At 40.3% G+C, this 16,050-nt stretch overlaps 1 protein-coding gene across 5 annotated transcripts in view; it reads left to right on the top strand.

The window, feature by feature from the left end:
- ELMO1 (engulfment and cell motility 1) overlaps positions 1-15,642 on the top strand; it is a 302,044-nt gene extending 286,402 nt beyond the window's left edge. For all 5 annotated transcript variants that reach the window (XM_030965282.1, XM_030965290.1, XM_030965299.1 and 2 more), the window contains 4 exons: positions 505-612; positions 4,136-4,218; positions 9,757-9,834; positions 14,313-15,642. In XM_030965282.1, the coding sequence (XP_030821142.1) occupies positions 505-612; positions 4,136-4,218; positions 9,757-9,834; positions 14,313-14,513 (470 nt within the window). In that variant the 3' untranslated portion in view covers positions 14,514-15,642. The remainder of the gene's footprint in view (positions 1-504; positions 613-4,135; positions 4,219-9,756; positions 9,835-14,312) is intronic.
- Positions 15,643-16,050: the final 408 nt, after the last annotated feature.

Here is a 16,050-nt window from a genome sequence, read left to right as displayed (position 1 = left end):
TGGGGGTGTTCTCCTATGTCTATAAAAAAAGATATGAGTCATAATTTTCATAAAGTATGGGATATTTCAAATTTATCAGTTTTTGGGTGTCCCACACAAGACAGCTGGTAGGGCTTGATTTTCACAAAGTGGGTGCTAAAAATGAATATTTTATGGGTAAATTAAAGTTATCCACTCAAAGTAGTTACTTTGCCTGTCTTCTGGCCATGAGGGTATATAATTTCTGGTAAAACTAAGTCAATTTTTTCTCACTAATATTTTTTTTGAGCCAATGACTATGTCAATAATAAAACCCCTGTAGATTAATGCCAGCTTCATTTAATCAGGTAAAATTACTGAGCAAAGTCCCTACTCTTCTTATATATATACCCCACACATTTCTTCTTCTGAAAGAAAAGACATCCTTTCCCTTTAGCACCTTGTTAGAGTAAGCTTCCTCCTCTGCTGTTGGTAAGGCTGATGAATACATGTCAGTAACCTTGCTTAATGTGTTTATTTCAACAGACAAATTTTGGTATTGTCGACTTTCACCTAATCACAAGGTCTTGCACTACGGAGACTTGGAAGAAAGTCCACAGGGAGAAGTCCCTCATGATTCCTTGCAAGATAAATGTAAGTCATGCACAAAGATTGTGACACGTCTGCTACTTTATGCTAGTTCTTCTTTATAACCTGTAGTAGGTTTCTCTTAACATGGGACATTATGCACAGCTCTCTTTATGAAGATAAAGAGCAGGGGACATTTCCTCCTGCATTCAGCCACCACTCTCCTGGGCTTGGCAAGTGTGTGTGGGGACTGCATTAAGCTTTTCAATGAGTTTATCATTTCATTCATCTTGGAAACGTCATGTCTTTCCTAAGGAGGAACGCAGTTTATTTTCATTGCTCATCCAACAGCAGATGTCAAATAAAAATACTTGGGCATATTCAGAAGCACTGCCTGTCCATGGAAACAGGCAGTCTAGTGACTGGAGGAGGAATAAGTGCAGAGGTCTTTTAGTTATTGTGAGGAGTGGACTTAAAGGTGACAGGTCACTGTGAAGAGCACTGAGAGGACCTCACTGTTTCTCTGCAGCCAACTGCCACATCTTTGTGGCAGCTCCTACCAGGGGATTTATTGGGATTTTTCTTATGGTTGAAAGTAATTTTTGGAGCTTTTCAGAACCATCATACTGTAGTGATTTCTCCTTTGTTCTTCGACACGAGTTGTAGGGGTTTAACCTGTAATCCAGGGAAGCTTTTTTATGATAGTGGAAATAATGAGTATAGTTCTGTCACTTGGGAGGTGACTGCAAGAAATCCAGCATTGAATAAGGAATAATTTCTTTTTGTTCTTTTCTGAAAGTCCTTGGCATTATCAAATTAGACATGCTTATACTGGTGTTTCAGCTGGTAGTTCCATTTCTTTCGTGGAATGGCAGAAAGACTAATTTTTCAGAAGTTTGAAATTTTTCCAGCCTGAAAATTGGGGAATGATATGAAATTTCCTCCCCTAACCTGTCTCCAGGCAGCACCTTTTAAAATGTCCAAGTGCTCCCCGATGCAGTCTGAGAGGGAAAGAAGAAAAGACTGTGTGATTCTAGAGCCCTGGCAGTCACATCCTCTTGTTTTTCTTGCCTTACAGATTGCCTCAAGGATGTTCCACAGTCTTACTGCAGTCTTGGCAGAATGTAGGACAGGGCCTCACATTGCTGCATTGGCACAGAGAGAGACTGTTTTTGTGGACAAGGCTTAGAAAAATATCCACAGAACGTTACAGTAGTGTCAGAGTGACAGAAGAATGAAAGTCACACTTGAACTGCAGGCACAGTTACAAGAGCAGCAGCTCCCAGATTTGTTTGCTTGGAGCACTCTTCCATGCACAAACCCCTGACCCTGACTGTGAGCATCATCTGGCACTTGCATTTTCTTTAGGCTCTTGAACCTACTCAGGAATGTCAAGATCCCATGGGGGCATGGATCCCATGAGGGCTCCTACTTTAGAAACCATTGGGCCAGACCCACACGGTTACCTCAGCATGGCTGCTGGCAGAGTTGATACCAATGTCATTTCAGAAAGAGGTGGTTATTTCAACAGTGTCTCAGGTTTTCAGGCTATGAATGAGAAAAGATTTACTCATGTTAGATGGAGTTTCATTAAACAAAGCTGAGAATATTGCAAGTCACAATATTATAAAGTGGCACTATTGTTTGAAACATATCAGACCAAACTAGCTTGGGCAATTTACAGAATACTTTCATAAATATTCTGGTTTTCTCTGGACAGACTTACTGACTTTTGAATTCTTAAAGTTTGGATATGATGATCAACTTGTCAGCATTTGGAGCCAGGTCCACAGATAAAAGACAATAGGTGGGTAGGAAAACAGAACCAAGAGAAGCAGCATCAAGCATTTTGTGTACTCCTTGCCAAGCCTGAATACGTAGTCTCTATCCCCAGAAATAAATGTGTGAGTTTTTAACCTTTTCACTTCTGTGAATGTCACCCCTCTTTTCAGGCTGGCAGAGTTAGCAAGCCATGCAGACTCCAGCTGGGACAGAAAACAGCTGCCCTCCTTCTCAAGGCTTTATCCATTGTGAGCACATCACATCTGTGCTCACACCCTCCAGCATCTTGTAGTCAACTTCTGACACCTGAAGTCTTTGATTCTATTTTTCTAAAGTAAGGCATAAGCCAAGTTCCAGATAAATAAAGATTAGGATGTCACATCAGTCTGTGATCTCCCATAGTAACTGTATTCCAGATCACACAGATCAAATGTATGAAACCTAGAGAAAAGCCTTCTTGGTTGAGAGGTCTGACCTCAGAAAACCTTATCTTATGCAAACAGAAATTGTTTCTCTGGGCCTCTTCAAAAAGTGGCAGGAACTCTTTTTTCTTAAGAAGATCTTTCTACCTTAGTTGCAGTCAAATATCTCCTTAATTTCCCAGTTTATCCTAGCTCACTCTCTCCTCTCAAAAACAGTATCTCTTCTTCTCCATAATGGGACTGTCAGAGGCATAAAAAGTCAGCAGACCCACAGCATAAAATTCTGATACTAAAGGCAGAAGTTGAGTAGTGAAGAGTCAAATGATTTCCTTTCTTTCCAGTTGTCCATGCAAAGCAAATACTTTAAGAATGTCTTTTACATCCTATGCCATCCATTTGGCATAGTGCTGAGGTAATCTGTCATAAAATATATGGTACTGCTGGGCCCAGTAGAAGAGTAAATGCATTTCTCCTCTTCACTATTTCCATTAGAGTTTCTAAAGAACTGGGCAGTAACAGGTTTTCATATTACTATCCTGTTCTATATATAAGATACTTTTCTGCAGCCACAAGGATAATGGATTATTTATAGATCGTAGAAACTGTCACTCAGGGACCATATTGTATTGTAGAGCATATAGATTCTCCATAATGTAATTACCTTTGGAAAATTGACTTCCGCTTGAAACCCACAGAAATTTATCTTTATGCTTTAGTGACCTCACTCTGTGACTCTGAGTGGCAGCAGATTCCAATATTTTTTCTTACCTTTCTTTTCCCCCAAGTCATTTCTGATCACTTCACATTTTAAAGCAATTGGAATGGCTCATTATAAGCCTTAGTATTCCTCATTCCTGCTAGTACCAGAAAGCAACTAAACTGCTGATGGGAGTGAAATAGGAAACTATTTTTAAAAAATTCCTACAGGCTTTTAAAAGAAGGAAAACAGCACTGAGTGAAGGGTCCAACTTGCCCAGCATCCTCTCTCCAGCAGAGACTTTACCTGGATGCCTAGGAAAGAGCAACAATAGAGCAGGCACATTATATTAACAAAGAAGAAAATTACATGGTTTTGAGATCCATGAGTACCCATAGTGTCCAGGCACAGGTATGCGTTTATATGAAACAGTCTTACCCAAGGTAGTCTAAATAGGCAAGAAAAAGCATTTTCAGACTTTTATACAGATGCCTGAAATTTTGTCAAGACTCACTGGTTCCTGTGTTAGTTGTTTTCTTCCAGTTTTCTTTCTTACAAAAGGCTGGAAATGGCAAAGGACATGGCAATTTTAACACATTAGCCTTGCTTCTTTTTAGACTCAGTAGCTTTTACATACCTTGCTTCTAACTAATTTTCTGAGGTTTGATTTTCTTTCTTTTTAATGCAGTGCCAGTGGCAGATATAAAAGCTGTTGTGACTGGGAAAGACTGCCCACATATGAAGGAGAAAGGAGCTCTTAAACAAAACAAGGTATGGTTCCCAAATTGTTATAAACACATACTGTGCAGAATGCAAAGCTTGTCAACTTGACCTTCCCTGAAGTAACACAGGTATTTTTCTTTCCAGCCTGCAACATTTCCATGTATGTATACCCTTTGTTTCCACCTCAGACCATTTGAGTTAAGTTATTGGGACAGCTTAGCCTTCTGTACTCATAGTTCATGGCAGATGTGCATTGAGATAACCCAGGGCACAACTGGAATTGTCTTTAGTAGTGATGTTTTCTATCTCTAAAGCAAAGCAGAAATGGTTGTTGGTGCCTACTCCTATATTGTGTCTGATAAATAACTAGTTTGCTCCAGCTGTGTTCTCTGATGAAGCCACATTCAGCGAACACATCCCAAAATTGCAGTTAATATCCAGCTGATGATACCTACAGGTCCAATCAGGTAGAAAGACCACTGCCAACAAAAGGCTGTCAGGTAAATCCTGGGCAATTAAGGAGGCATATAAGGACGTGCTTAGCACTTCATTTGGGAAAAAAATGTGTAGGAGACAATATTCAGCTTAAATTATATTTATACTACCTTTCAGGTTCAGAGCAAGAACTGTAAGTAACAGTAGTACTAAAACTGTACAGTGCCAGAATCTTGCAGAGTTTTTGTTAGTAAGAATTGTCACCACATCAAGAAGGAATGGAGTTACTAGCAATGTCTGGCATTGTTAGTGGTGAATACCATATTCTATGAGGTATATTCATAAATTTTGTATCAGGCTGTCTCTCTCACCTTACAGGAAGCATTGAGACTTTAATGGTGCTCAGCCTGACCTAGAATAGCACCCTGAGAGGTCTGGGAGTCAGATCACAGGTTTTGAATCAGAATTTCTAATTACCTGATACTGAGAAATTTTTGGGTGAGATTAGGAGATTTTGATGGACAAAATAGTGAAGTTAAGAGTTCCTGCTTCAATACTTTAGATAAAATTGAAAAAGCAGTTCTGAAGGGAGCCATAAAAATTGAGAAGGCCCTGTCAAAGCTACATTACACAACTAGTTGCACCTTCACAGCTGCAACTTCTCTTTCCTTAACTGTGCACAGGTGGGCAAAGTTTCCTGAGTATTTTTTGCATTTGTTTTCTTACAGAGAAGTTGCTCTCCTTTCAACATTGACTTTACATGGTAGGAAAGGAAAAAGTCAAGTGAGGAAAAAAAATCCCAGGTGTATTTTTCCTTGTTGATTTTCTGAATCAGGGCACAAACACACACACATGAGTACAACAGATTACGTATAACTCCTACATCATGTTACAGCTGAACCATCAACGCATTTGGCTGGGACATTTATATGATGCATATAAAATATTTTTAGCTCTTCCTTGCCTTAGCACTCATATGTCCACACACAAGGGAAAGATGGAAAGCAGTGGGTGGCAGTGATGGAAATGTGTCATCGTTATGGCGCAGTAATGTCTAGATAGTATTTAATGCTAAATAGGAATGCGGCAGATCAGTTTGTCCTCAGCTCTCAGCATTGCCTCATTTCCTTAGGTAAAACTGCTTTGGACTGGTATAAAATTTCTGTCTGAGAATGTGAAGATCTGGAATTCATAGGTGGCATGGCTGCATCCTTGGCTGGAGGCATTCTATTTGTGACCCAGACAATGGCAATTTTGATGGTTTTACTGTTTCTCATGTGCTGCAGGGGTTTGTTTTGGTGGGTTTGGGGTTTTTTTTATTACCTCAATTCCTTGTTTCTTCCCCTGAGAAGCACAGGATTTTTGAATTAACCTGTCATCCCAATCAAACTGTTAGGCACAATATTGCAACTATTTAACTGACATAGGAATAACATGTTGTTTGCAGCATATCAAGTTATATATGGGTTAGGCAATTAAAATTTATAAAAAGGCAGACACAGAATGCAATTCAGCTGAATTTGGTGTATGAAACCTTTCACTTTCTGAAATTTCACAATCAGTGATATATTTTCAAGAGGCCTTTTCATTCTGAGCTTTCTTTGTACATATATAACGTCCACCTCAATTTTATTCATTGGCAGAAGAGAAAATTGAATGGCAGAATGCCATGCTATGAGCATAGCTGGAATTGGCAAAATGTCCATAACAAAGGCTTCAGCATCCCTTCATTTGCCAGCACATGGCCATTGTTCTTTCAGCAGGACAATTTAGAAAGAAATAAGAGTTAAACTGAATTGGAATTTGCACGCATATGAAGCTGGAAAGATGTGATCAGACCAGATCTGAATCCATTGTTTTTTGTCTTGCTTGTGTTTTTAAATTAGGTTTAATTTTTAAATCCTTCATTCTGACTCCCAAGTAATACCAATGATTTTCAAGGAAATGAAATACATCAGATTTTGCAGCCTTCAAAATAAAGCATGACAGAAGAATTAGAAAAAAAACCCATGGCCAGATATTTTGAAGTGTTCTCCTATCACCCTTTATCTGCTGGTGTTGCAGGTTTCAGGCTTTGTGCCTTTTTAGTCAGCTAAAATGGTTCATCCCTGATGAATGAAGCTCTTCTTCTCTTCTCCTTTCTCTTCTCTTCTCTTCTCTTCTCTTCTCTTCTCTTCTCTTCTCTTCTCTTCTCTTCTCTTCTCTTCTCTTCTCTTCTCTTCTCTTCTCTTCTCTTCTCTTCTCTTCCTTTTTTTTTCTCCTTTCTTGTTGGTTGAACAAGTTTCCCACTGCTGCCTGTCTAGAGAGGTCTTTGGAGCAGAACTTCTGACTCTGGCAAGCAAACTCAACATGGCCAGGCCTCAGTCTTCAGTAAAGACATGAATGTTTTGAGCATGTTGGAAGACAGAGAAGGCAGAAAGTAGTGAGGTCATTCCAGCTGCATGGGACCGCTTCACCATAGCCACCCAAAATGCCTATTCATGAAAAATAGCTTGTTTCTGCCCTGGGTTGGAGACCAGTGGAGACTGGGGGAGAGGGAAGCTCTGGGCATGGGAGAGCAACCTTCCCTTCATACCACCTATGACAGCTTCCCCCACAGAGCTGAATCCAAGGAGTTGGAAGCATTGGCCTGCTGTTGCAGTGTCTTATTCTCTGTTTTCAGCTCAGCTCAGAAGAGAGGCACACTGTGGGTCCCAATGCTGCTACCTTTGAGAAGCATCTGGGGAAGGGCAGAGGTCTGACATGTGGAAGGAGCCAGGAGTGCCAAGGGAGTGAGTTCAGCAACTTGAGGTGCAGGAGGAGGAAAGCAAAACAAAGAAGGAAGGAACAGGTTGGAGGGAATGTGAGATAAAAAGGACCAGAGGGATAGAGAAACAAGTGGAAAATGCTTGAGTGAAAAATTCCAGTGAGAAAGGTTAAGAAGTAGGACAGAGAAATGAAAACTACAGATGGCTGATAAAGACTGTCCAGTTGTCATTTCAGAATTGCCAGCTCCTTGTCATTGATGGGACTGTAAAAAAAACAGGTGGGGGTCCCTGACAAGTCAGCCAGCTCAACCACTGAGACCACTGTCAGTGCGGAGGGCCAGTTGGCAACTCCAGCTCCTTTGGCTTCCATTTTCCTTGACAGTTTGCTGTGCATAAAGCAACAGAGATGCTGGCATCTGGAAGTTGTAATTCCCAAGCCTTTAGAGTCCAGGGCAGCCAGCAAAGAAAGCTGACCTGCAGCCAGGGCTGCCAAAACAGCACTTTTCCACAGAAAGAGAGGCTTGGTGCCCTTAATCTAGTCCTTTCTCATTCTCTGCCTGACTGCAAATGACTAAACCCTTGACATCCTGACACATTCTTCTTCCAAGCAGAGATTTTTTTTTTCCTCTTTTTTCTCTCTTTGAGGTGACGAAGAAAGTATATTCATTGGGAGTTTCCCAAAGGAAAAAATTACACGGGTCAGGCCTGTAGGATTGTTGACGTTCATGAAATTCAGGAACATCACAGTATAACAATACAAGCCTTTTTTTCAGAGCAACAACCTCAGAGGCATTACTTGGCATATTCTGTCAGTAATTTATAACACTGTGGGAGGAGATAATGCCAGGTGCATGTGGGCAGAGGTAGATTTGTTTCTGTAATGAGGGACATCACTCTTCACCAGGTGTGGCTGAGAGACATGCCTACAACACAAAAGGGCCGTGTGAGCCTGAGCCATTGGTTTGCTGAGTGCACCAGCACTGTTTGCACTTGCAGCCCCCATGGAGATTCAACACAATGAGGATTTAACATAGCTTTGTCTCCTGTAGCCTTGGCAATACATCAAGTCAAACCTAGTAACTAAACTGAAGGAAAACAGGAACATTTCCCATGAGAAGCCTGATCTCTTATTATCCAAGATTATCTGTAAGGATTGCAAGTTTTATGATTCAGACTCTGCTCTTAATCATACAACATCAAAACCAAACAAGCCTTTACAGAAATCCAAATATACTATGTCTGTCTCAGACCAGGAGCTCAGGGGTAGCAATCTAGAACAATGCTTATGCTGCAGTCCCCAGTGTCAATTCTTCCATTTTAAAACTTAGTGCTGTGAATTTAGGAAGTCGTTCTCCTTTCACCGCTGGCTGTGCCGGGACTGTTGTCAGCTGAGAGTCAGCAAAAGGCATCAGTGTGACAGGGCTGAGGAAGCCAAGAAGCTGAAAGAACAGGACATGTGATTCAGATCATAGTTACAAGTCAGCACTCTGCTGTGTAGCTGGGTCTCTTTTCCACAGTTAATATATCTATACAGCCAAGCTTGCAGACTGTAAGATCCTTGTACTGGCCCTTGTAGTGATGCAGGCAGAAACCATACTATGGCAACACATAAAACAACATCTTAGCATGCTCACTGCTGGCCACTGAAAGAGCAGTGTTTATTCAGATTGCATGGGTTTCCCCATGGGAATTTAACTACAGGTGACTTTTAGGGAAGGTCAGCACTTCATGAATTCTCCTTGGTATCTTTTAGAATTCCAGCTTCAGTGCTTAGGGGACAAAAAGATGATTGCTTTTTCCTTTCCTGAAATTCCTTTGGGTCTTTAGGTAACTGGCATCATTTGGCTTGACTGAGGCTGGTGATTCTGGTTCAGAGGGAAACAAAATTACAGAAATCTCCTGAGAGTGAATAATTTAATATATTTCCAGCAGTGAAAAGAACATAAGTATATACCGGGATATTCATTGTCCTGACAAGATTTTTAGCACAAGGTGTCAAACCTTGCAGAACTTAGTGAGTTTAATCTACACAAAGTGAAAAAAACTGTGAGCCTTCATGAAGAGTTTCTTGCAAGTGTACTATTATTCATTATATTGATTTTAGTCCTCACCATTGCCTAGCTCAAATTTAAACTCAAATGCTAAAGGAATTCATGACCCAGTGGGCCACAGTAAGCACTGAGGTGAGTCGGTTTGTTTTGACTGAAGCAACCGTGGTAGTATTCTTGCTGTGCTTGTCTCTTGCAGTGGTCTGGTACTGCTGCAGCTTTGGCCAGACAGAAGACTGGCATAAACTATTTTTCAACTTGTTTTGGGGAATAATGGATAGGAAAGAAAGACAGACCTGATTGTACAGATGCCTCTCTCATGCAGCATTAATATGTGTTTCTTTGTATTGTTCCAGGAGGTGCTAGAGCTTGCTTTCTCTATATTGTATGATTCAAGTGGCCAGTTGAATTTCATTGCTCCAGACAAGCATGAGGTAAGTCATGTTCAGAGTACAGAAATTTATTTGAAGTTATCTTAGTTGCTTTAAGGCACCAGATGGCTTTGTAAGAACATAAGAACAGTCATCTTGGCCCAGGGTATAGGTCCATCTAAATCAGTGTCATGTCTCAAAACAAACTGAAAAATTCAAGGGATTAGTACAGGAACAAGACTTTTTGCAAGTTTCTTGCATATCTGAGCCGCAGAAGAAACATGTTTTGTATTCCTACATCACAGAGCACATGAAGCTCCAAATTACAGACCAGTATTTCTAAGTCCTCCCAAAATACAAGCCATAAGAAAGAAAAATAAGAGAGCTTGGGCAGACCTTGAAGTTCTACAGACCTCGCTCACCATTTCCTGATTTCTTGTGGTCTGCTGTACTTCAGACACTAGAGAATTTTGCTGTGTGAACTTTCAACACTGAGAATTTGTACAGCCAAGCTTTCAAAGAATCACTCAGTTCATTTTGACAATGCTAGCATAGTCAGGGCTGGTTATACCATAATTAGGTCTCAGTTTCAGCCAAAGACTTGTGCTCTCCAGAATGGCATATCCCCCTTTCCCTAATTTCACATTGCTTAAGGCCATTCATGACAGGAGATCATAGAAGGCCCCCTGTATTCATTCCATCTCCACAGGAGAGTGTTTTGCACTTTCACTTGGCTTTCACTTGTATAAAGTCCTCATACCAATACCAATAGCAAGGATAACTGATAGCCCCTTCCCTCCTCCCTTCTCTTAGTAAAAGCCATAAGGAAATAGAAGACATCATCACCTTCTGGAATGTGATGGGATTAATTTACCTTAATTGTGTTGAATCATTGGATGTGTTTCTCTCAAAGAAATTTCAAGTAAAGGCTTAGCATAATGCACTACATTTTTTAAAAAAATCCTTCTTGTTTCTAAAGCAAAAGAGTTATATTTCATTTGCACACTTATTTTTAGATATTACATTTGGTCTGAGTTCAGGACCCTGAGCTAAGATGATGAAGAAGATCGCTTTAAATTGAATTATACTGTAGTGTTAAAGTGTGTGAAATCGCTTTACAAGTGAGGTGTATTAGCTATGCCACTTCAACATTTGTTGTTCTGAACTAAAACCTTCAACTAAATGTTCATTTTAGGAGAGGAGATATAGTTACGCCCATTTGGGTCTTTCTGTGGATTAATATTTGAGTGTCATTTTCAAGAATGTTCATTCCAGAGAAGTATTTGCTGGTCAGTTTTCATGTAGGAGAAAAGACCAGTAGTATTCCAGGAAAAATGTGCCACTAGAGCTGTAGCTCTAAGCAACACATGGTTGTCATCATCCTCTGAACTGAACATAAGTTTGAGGATTTCTGATATAAATTCTCCAGAAACTGAATTCCACTGTTTCAGCTCAGAAGCGCAAATGGTCATGAAAACCAACAATTTTTTCAGCCACTGTATCTCAAATACAACCTATAGCTAAAAGTGGATTTTAATGGTCCAAATGTTCAAAAGCTGCTGCTGCATCCCACTGACAGGCAGTAGAAGTGAGATGCGCTAACCCAATTGCTCATGATTGCGTTAACACACCTTTTATCTTCATATCTCTTTTTGGTATTGTGCAGCTTCTTTGAAACAAAATTAATAGGTTCAAAAAAAATGGCCAGAGGCAACAGTCTCTGCTGCCACTTGACAGTTCCCAAATGAAAGTTTTTAAAAGGACATCTCACATCCTCTGTATTTTTCCATGGCCTGCAGAACAGTGAGTTGTGATTAAAGTGAAAAGTACAAGTGTTCAGAGGAAGCACCCACAAGGAAAGGGAAGTAGCATGTTGTGAAGCCCGTGACTCTTCATCAAAGTAGTTGGGTTGCCTGTTGATAGAAGTGCTAGTTGAGCAGCATTGTCAGTTTGGGAGATCTGGTGGTGAAATCTCAAGATTCTGAAAGCTTTGTGTGGAGAACCAGGAATGATGTTGGTACATGACAATTTCAGGTCAGACTTGCAGGGCTTTTTTTAAATACTTGTGCAGCCTCGTGATTGTAGAGTGAGGCTGAAATGTGGGAGTTGAATGTGTCCTAAAAAGAAAAATTGAACCCTCTTAGGATAATTTTGGCTGAAGGTGTCCTGAGTCCAACCTCCTGCTCAAAGCAGTTCAGCAATGAGCTCAGACCAGGTTGCACAGGGCTGCATCCAGATGGATGAAGCCTGTGCAACCTTTCTAGTTCTTGTCTCCCAAAGTAATTCTTTGATAAAATCTCATTACTGAACCAGTATCATTGAGATTTGGACCTCGTTCTAGCACACTTAAGTTTGTGAATTCCCTTAGCCATCTGTTGGAGCTTACTGCTAGCCAGAGGATTCAGTACTATGAGATCACTCCATTGTATTTGTTTTTCATTGAAATACTAATGACTGGTTTCAACTACACAGCAAAAAAAGGTGTATTAATCTTATCCATGATTTTTGACAGAGAAACTGATGAGGGAGGCCATAATTAGGTTTCATTGGAGTTTTATGAAAATGAATCTCATAAATTAATTTTTCAGTGGTTCTTAGTCTCTTTTGCATATTAAAAAGAAAAAAGCTTCTGAATGAATGCCTCTGTTTTTCCACCATCTCATTAGGATGTCTCTCTCCTCAACATGTGCAGGAGTTTAATTAGGTGCATTTGCCAATATGGAGATTAGAGAGGAAGCCCCTTTTCCAGGCCATTGCACTCATCAGAATTGTGGCCAGAATTTGGTTTCTGTGGGCCCTGAATGAGTTATATCTGGAAGAGGAGAGAACTGCAGTTCTGCTTTCTGGCTCTCTGGGATTCCTCCCCAGAGGAAGAGCTGGCCGCACCCACTGTGCAGGTGATGGACTATTTACGTCAGGGGCTGCATCTGTTGTGAAGTTTCTCTGCTCTCCTATTACCTGAGCAGAGCCTTTTGCTTTTCTGTTCCTTTCTTCGTAATGAATTCAGGGAAAACTCTCCTAGAGAAAGATTTCAAGTAAATCATAGAAGATTATATAGTCTGTTCAAATAGAATTATTTTTCTAGAATAGCTTCTTTCTTTTCCTGATATTCTGCACTCACTCCAAAAAAAAATTGCATGCTTTAAAAGTCTTCAGTGGCACACTTTGACAGCCTAGAATAGGCAGGCTAAGTTGTTTATTTAGTACTTGTCAGCAGGACAACCTGAACTCTAAAGTCTCTTCTATATAGCTGATCTCATATTAAAGCTGTGGCTTGGCTTGCCCACACCCTGGGTGAAAAAGCTCCCTCTGCTACTGTTTTGTTACTGACTTAAGTGGGTTGGATTTCACTTTGGATGCTGAAGTGTGCTAACCCATCCTATTTTTGAAAGATGCCCTTTTTCTGCATGAAGAGGGGGGCTTCTCTCTCTTCCTTAAAAATAATCCTCATTTCTGCTGTGGGATGAAGTCAACCATGGCTATCTTTAACTCAGCGGCATCATGTAGCAAATGGTCAGCTAAATTTAAAACCCTTTTTTTGGCATGAAATCCAGCAGAAGTATTTGTAAGATAAAAATGCAGTTACGGTTAATTTAATTTTTCTCCTGCAAACTAGGACACAAGTTCATGATTGAAATCTTTATTTTTAGATGACAGCATTTGAGTACTTCTGTTCATAGTTGAATAAATGGCTTGTAGTAATAAATGAAAGTGACTTATTCAATAGAAGTTGACTCTAGATCACCAATCTCCCTTGAATTTGTTGCTGATTTTAAATGGTTATTCAGCCCACGTTTATCACAAGCCGTCAGCTGTTGGGAAAGATGGCATCTCCTGTAAGGAAAAAGCTAACAGTAAGGAAAAGGTTTTAGAGGCCAGTTCAGCATTTGCAGCATTTAGTATTATACCCAAGCAGCTTGGCATTTAATTTTCATGAAGGACATAGCATTAACTGATGTAGTTTTCGCAATATATTATTTTGTGTAAAATAGTGTTAAAGTAGGCATAGTTATGTGAGACTATCAATTGTAACAGCTTCATGTATAGAAAAGCAAACAATGATAAAAGCAGATAGTACAGGATTTTTACACTAAGAGTCAAGAAGGATTTGGGGGTGGGATTTAGTTCACCTAACTTAACTGTCTTGGAATTAAAAGATAATCAGGCTTGTTTAATAGGTACTGGGGGAGGAGAATGAGAGGAGTGAAGGAGATTTCTCCAGAGGTTCATTGTCCTAAGTTATTGTTTCCTTCTCCAATAATTGCCGAAGACCATTCACCAAGAAATTTGGAGGAGATGCCAAATTGTCAAACAACTAAACACTGTCTAAACATTTTGTCCCATTTTATGGAATCTTTTTCCATTTTCTGAGCCGCTCAGTGAAAGCCCTCTTCATGATCTGAGCTGATAAAATATATCAACCTAATGTTAGGTCTCTTTGTAAGTCCCTATGGGAGCAGTAACTGTAGAGGACCCGACCAGACAAGGAATTTGTGTATGAAAAGTCTATTAACGAGAGTTTTTATCCTTTTCCTGTGCAGTATTGTGTATGGACCGATGGCTTGAACGCCCTCCTTGGGAAGGATATGTTGAGTGACCTAACACGGAATGACCTGGACACGCTGCTCAGCATGGAGATAAAGCTACGCCTCCTTGACTTGGAAAATATACAAATCCCAGATGCTCCCCCACCTATCCCAAAGGAGCCCAGCAACTACAACTTTGTTTATGACTGTAACTGAGGCAGTCACTGAAACTTGCTCTGAAACTGGAAATACATTATAACTGGAGAGATATTAAAAAAAAAAAAAAAGAAGAGTGTGAGGAAAAAAAGAAACCCACTTTTGCACCTTGTACTTTGGCTTTGGGGAGGGATGTAGAAACACTTGCATTCCTCCCTCTTCCCTGCATCCCTTCCTTCCCCATTCCCATCTTCCCCATTGCTCATCCAAATCCACATTGCTTTAATTAACTTGTAATTGCAGGCCATTGGCCTTGCTTAAGGCAAAGACTGCCACTAAGAAGCAACCCTCCTGAGGACTTTTTTTACATTTTTAATACTGGAATAGACATTCTTAACTAAAGGACGTTGTTATCAAACTGCATGCCTGTGAAACCCACTTGGCAGGGCAGAGGCTTTAACTGGAAGGAGGAGGGAGGTAGGGAGCAAAAGCAGCTACTGTAAGCAGAAGATTTCCCCAGACACTCACAAGAGTCTGCTCACCACTGAATCCAATGTGATGATGATGAAATTGGTTAACTGCTTCCCAGTGCTTGCACCATCCGTCACTGTCATCATTCTCTCCACCGTCATCTCAGCTCTTGCCTCCAGCCTTCACCCAACCGATCGGCTCCCAGGATGGAAAGTCTGCAGGTTTTTGCTGTACCATACGCTGCAATGCTGCAACAGCTTTTAACTTCTTTTCCTCCCAGCTCTTACAATAGCCCCACACTAGCAGATCACTTGCACAAACGGTGTATGAAGCCACTAGTGTGTCCCATTCCTGTAGCGTTCCCTAAGCCTCAGTTGCCTCTGAAATTGGCTTGTTGCTATTTGAAGTGATTTTTATTTCCTTGGTCCAAAGTTCAACAGTAATTTTCACAAATTAATTACAACTGCCAAGCATCCAGGTTTACATCGTTGTCATTGCTACAGTGTTAGAAATTTGCAAGGGATTTTTTTTGTACGGGTTCTAATTTTTTATTTTATTTTGCCAAACAAATATATTTAATGAAAACTAATTTCATTGTGAGTACTTTTGGGGAACAATATTTTTACTTAATTTCCATTTGGAACATTTGCCCTGAAGGGAAAAAAAACACCATTCCCTTCAACTTCACTGTTGAATAAAAATCTGAGTTGTGATGATTCCTGAGACTTTGTTTTTCTTCTGAAGTTGTCTTTTATTCCTTATGGTACCTAGGAATTCTGAACTGTTTAGTAAAAAGAGGAGTGGGAAGACTTTTCTTATCTGCATCTGATTTAACTTACTTGTTTGTTAGTGGTGACAAGGATGAAATGCATCCAGAGATCTCCATTGCCATGGTTACATGAGCCTTCCTGTGAGAAGGGCCCTTGTGAAATCCAAAATCCAAGCACACTGATGTGCTCACGGTCAGTTCAAGGCTGCTGCCTTTCCTGTGTTTTGCTGGGGCAGCTGTTTTTTTGCTGTATTTCCATTTTCTCCATTGAGAGTGTTTATGACTGCAGCAAATTGGTATTAGGAAGGTTTGAGCTTTGCAGGATAGATTCCCTCTATCCTCATGTTTTTTCTAGGT

This window comes from Camarhynchus parvulus, chromosome 2 (assembly GCF_901933205.1).
Source record: "Camarhynchus parvulus chromosome 2, STF_HiC, whole genome shotgun sequence".
NCBI lineage: Eukaryota > Metazoa > Chordata > Aves > Passeriformes > Thraupidae > Camarhynchus > Camarhynchus parvulus.
The sequence above is the reverse complement of the archived record's forward strand: the minus strand, read 5'-3'. Positions and strand labels throughout refer to the sequence as shown.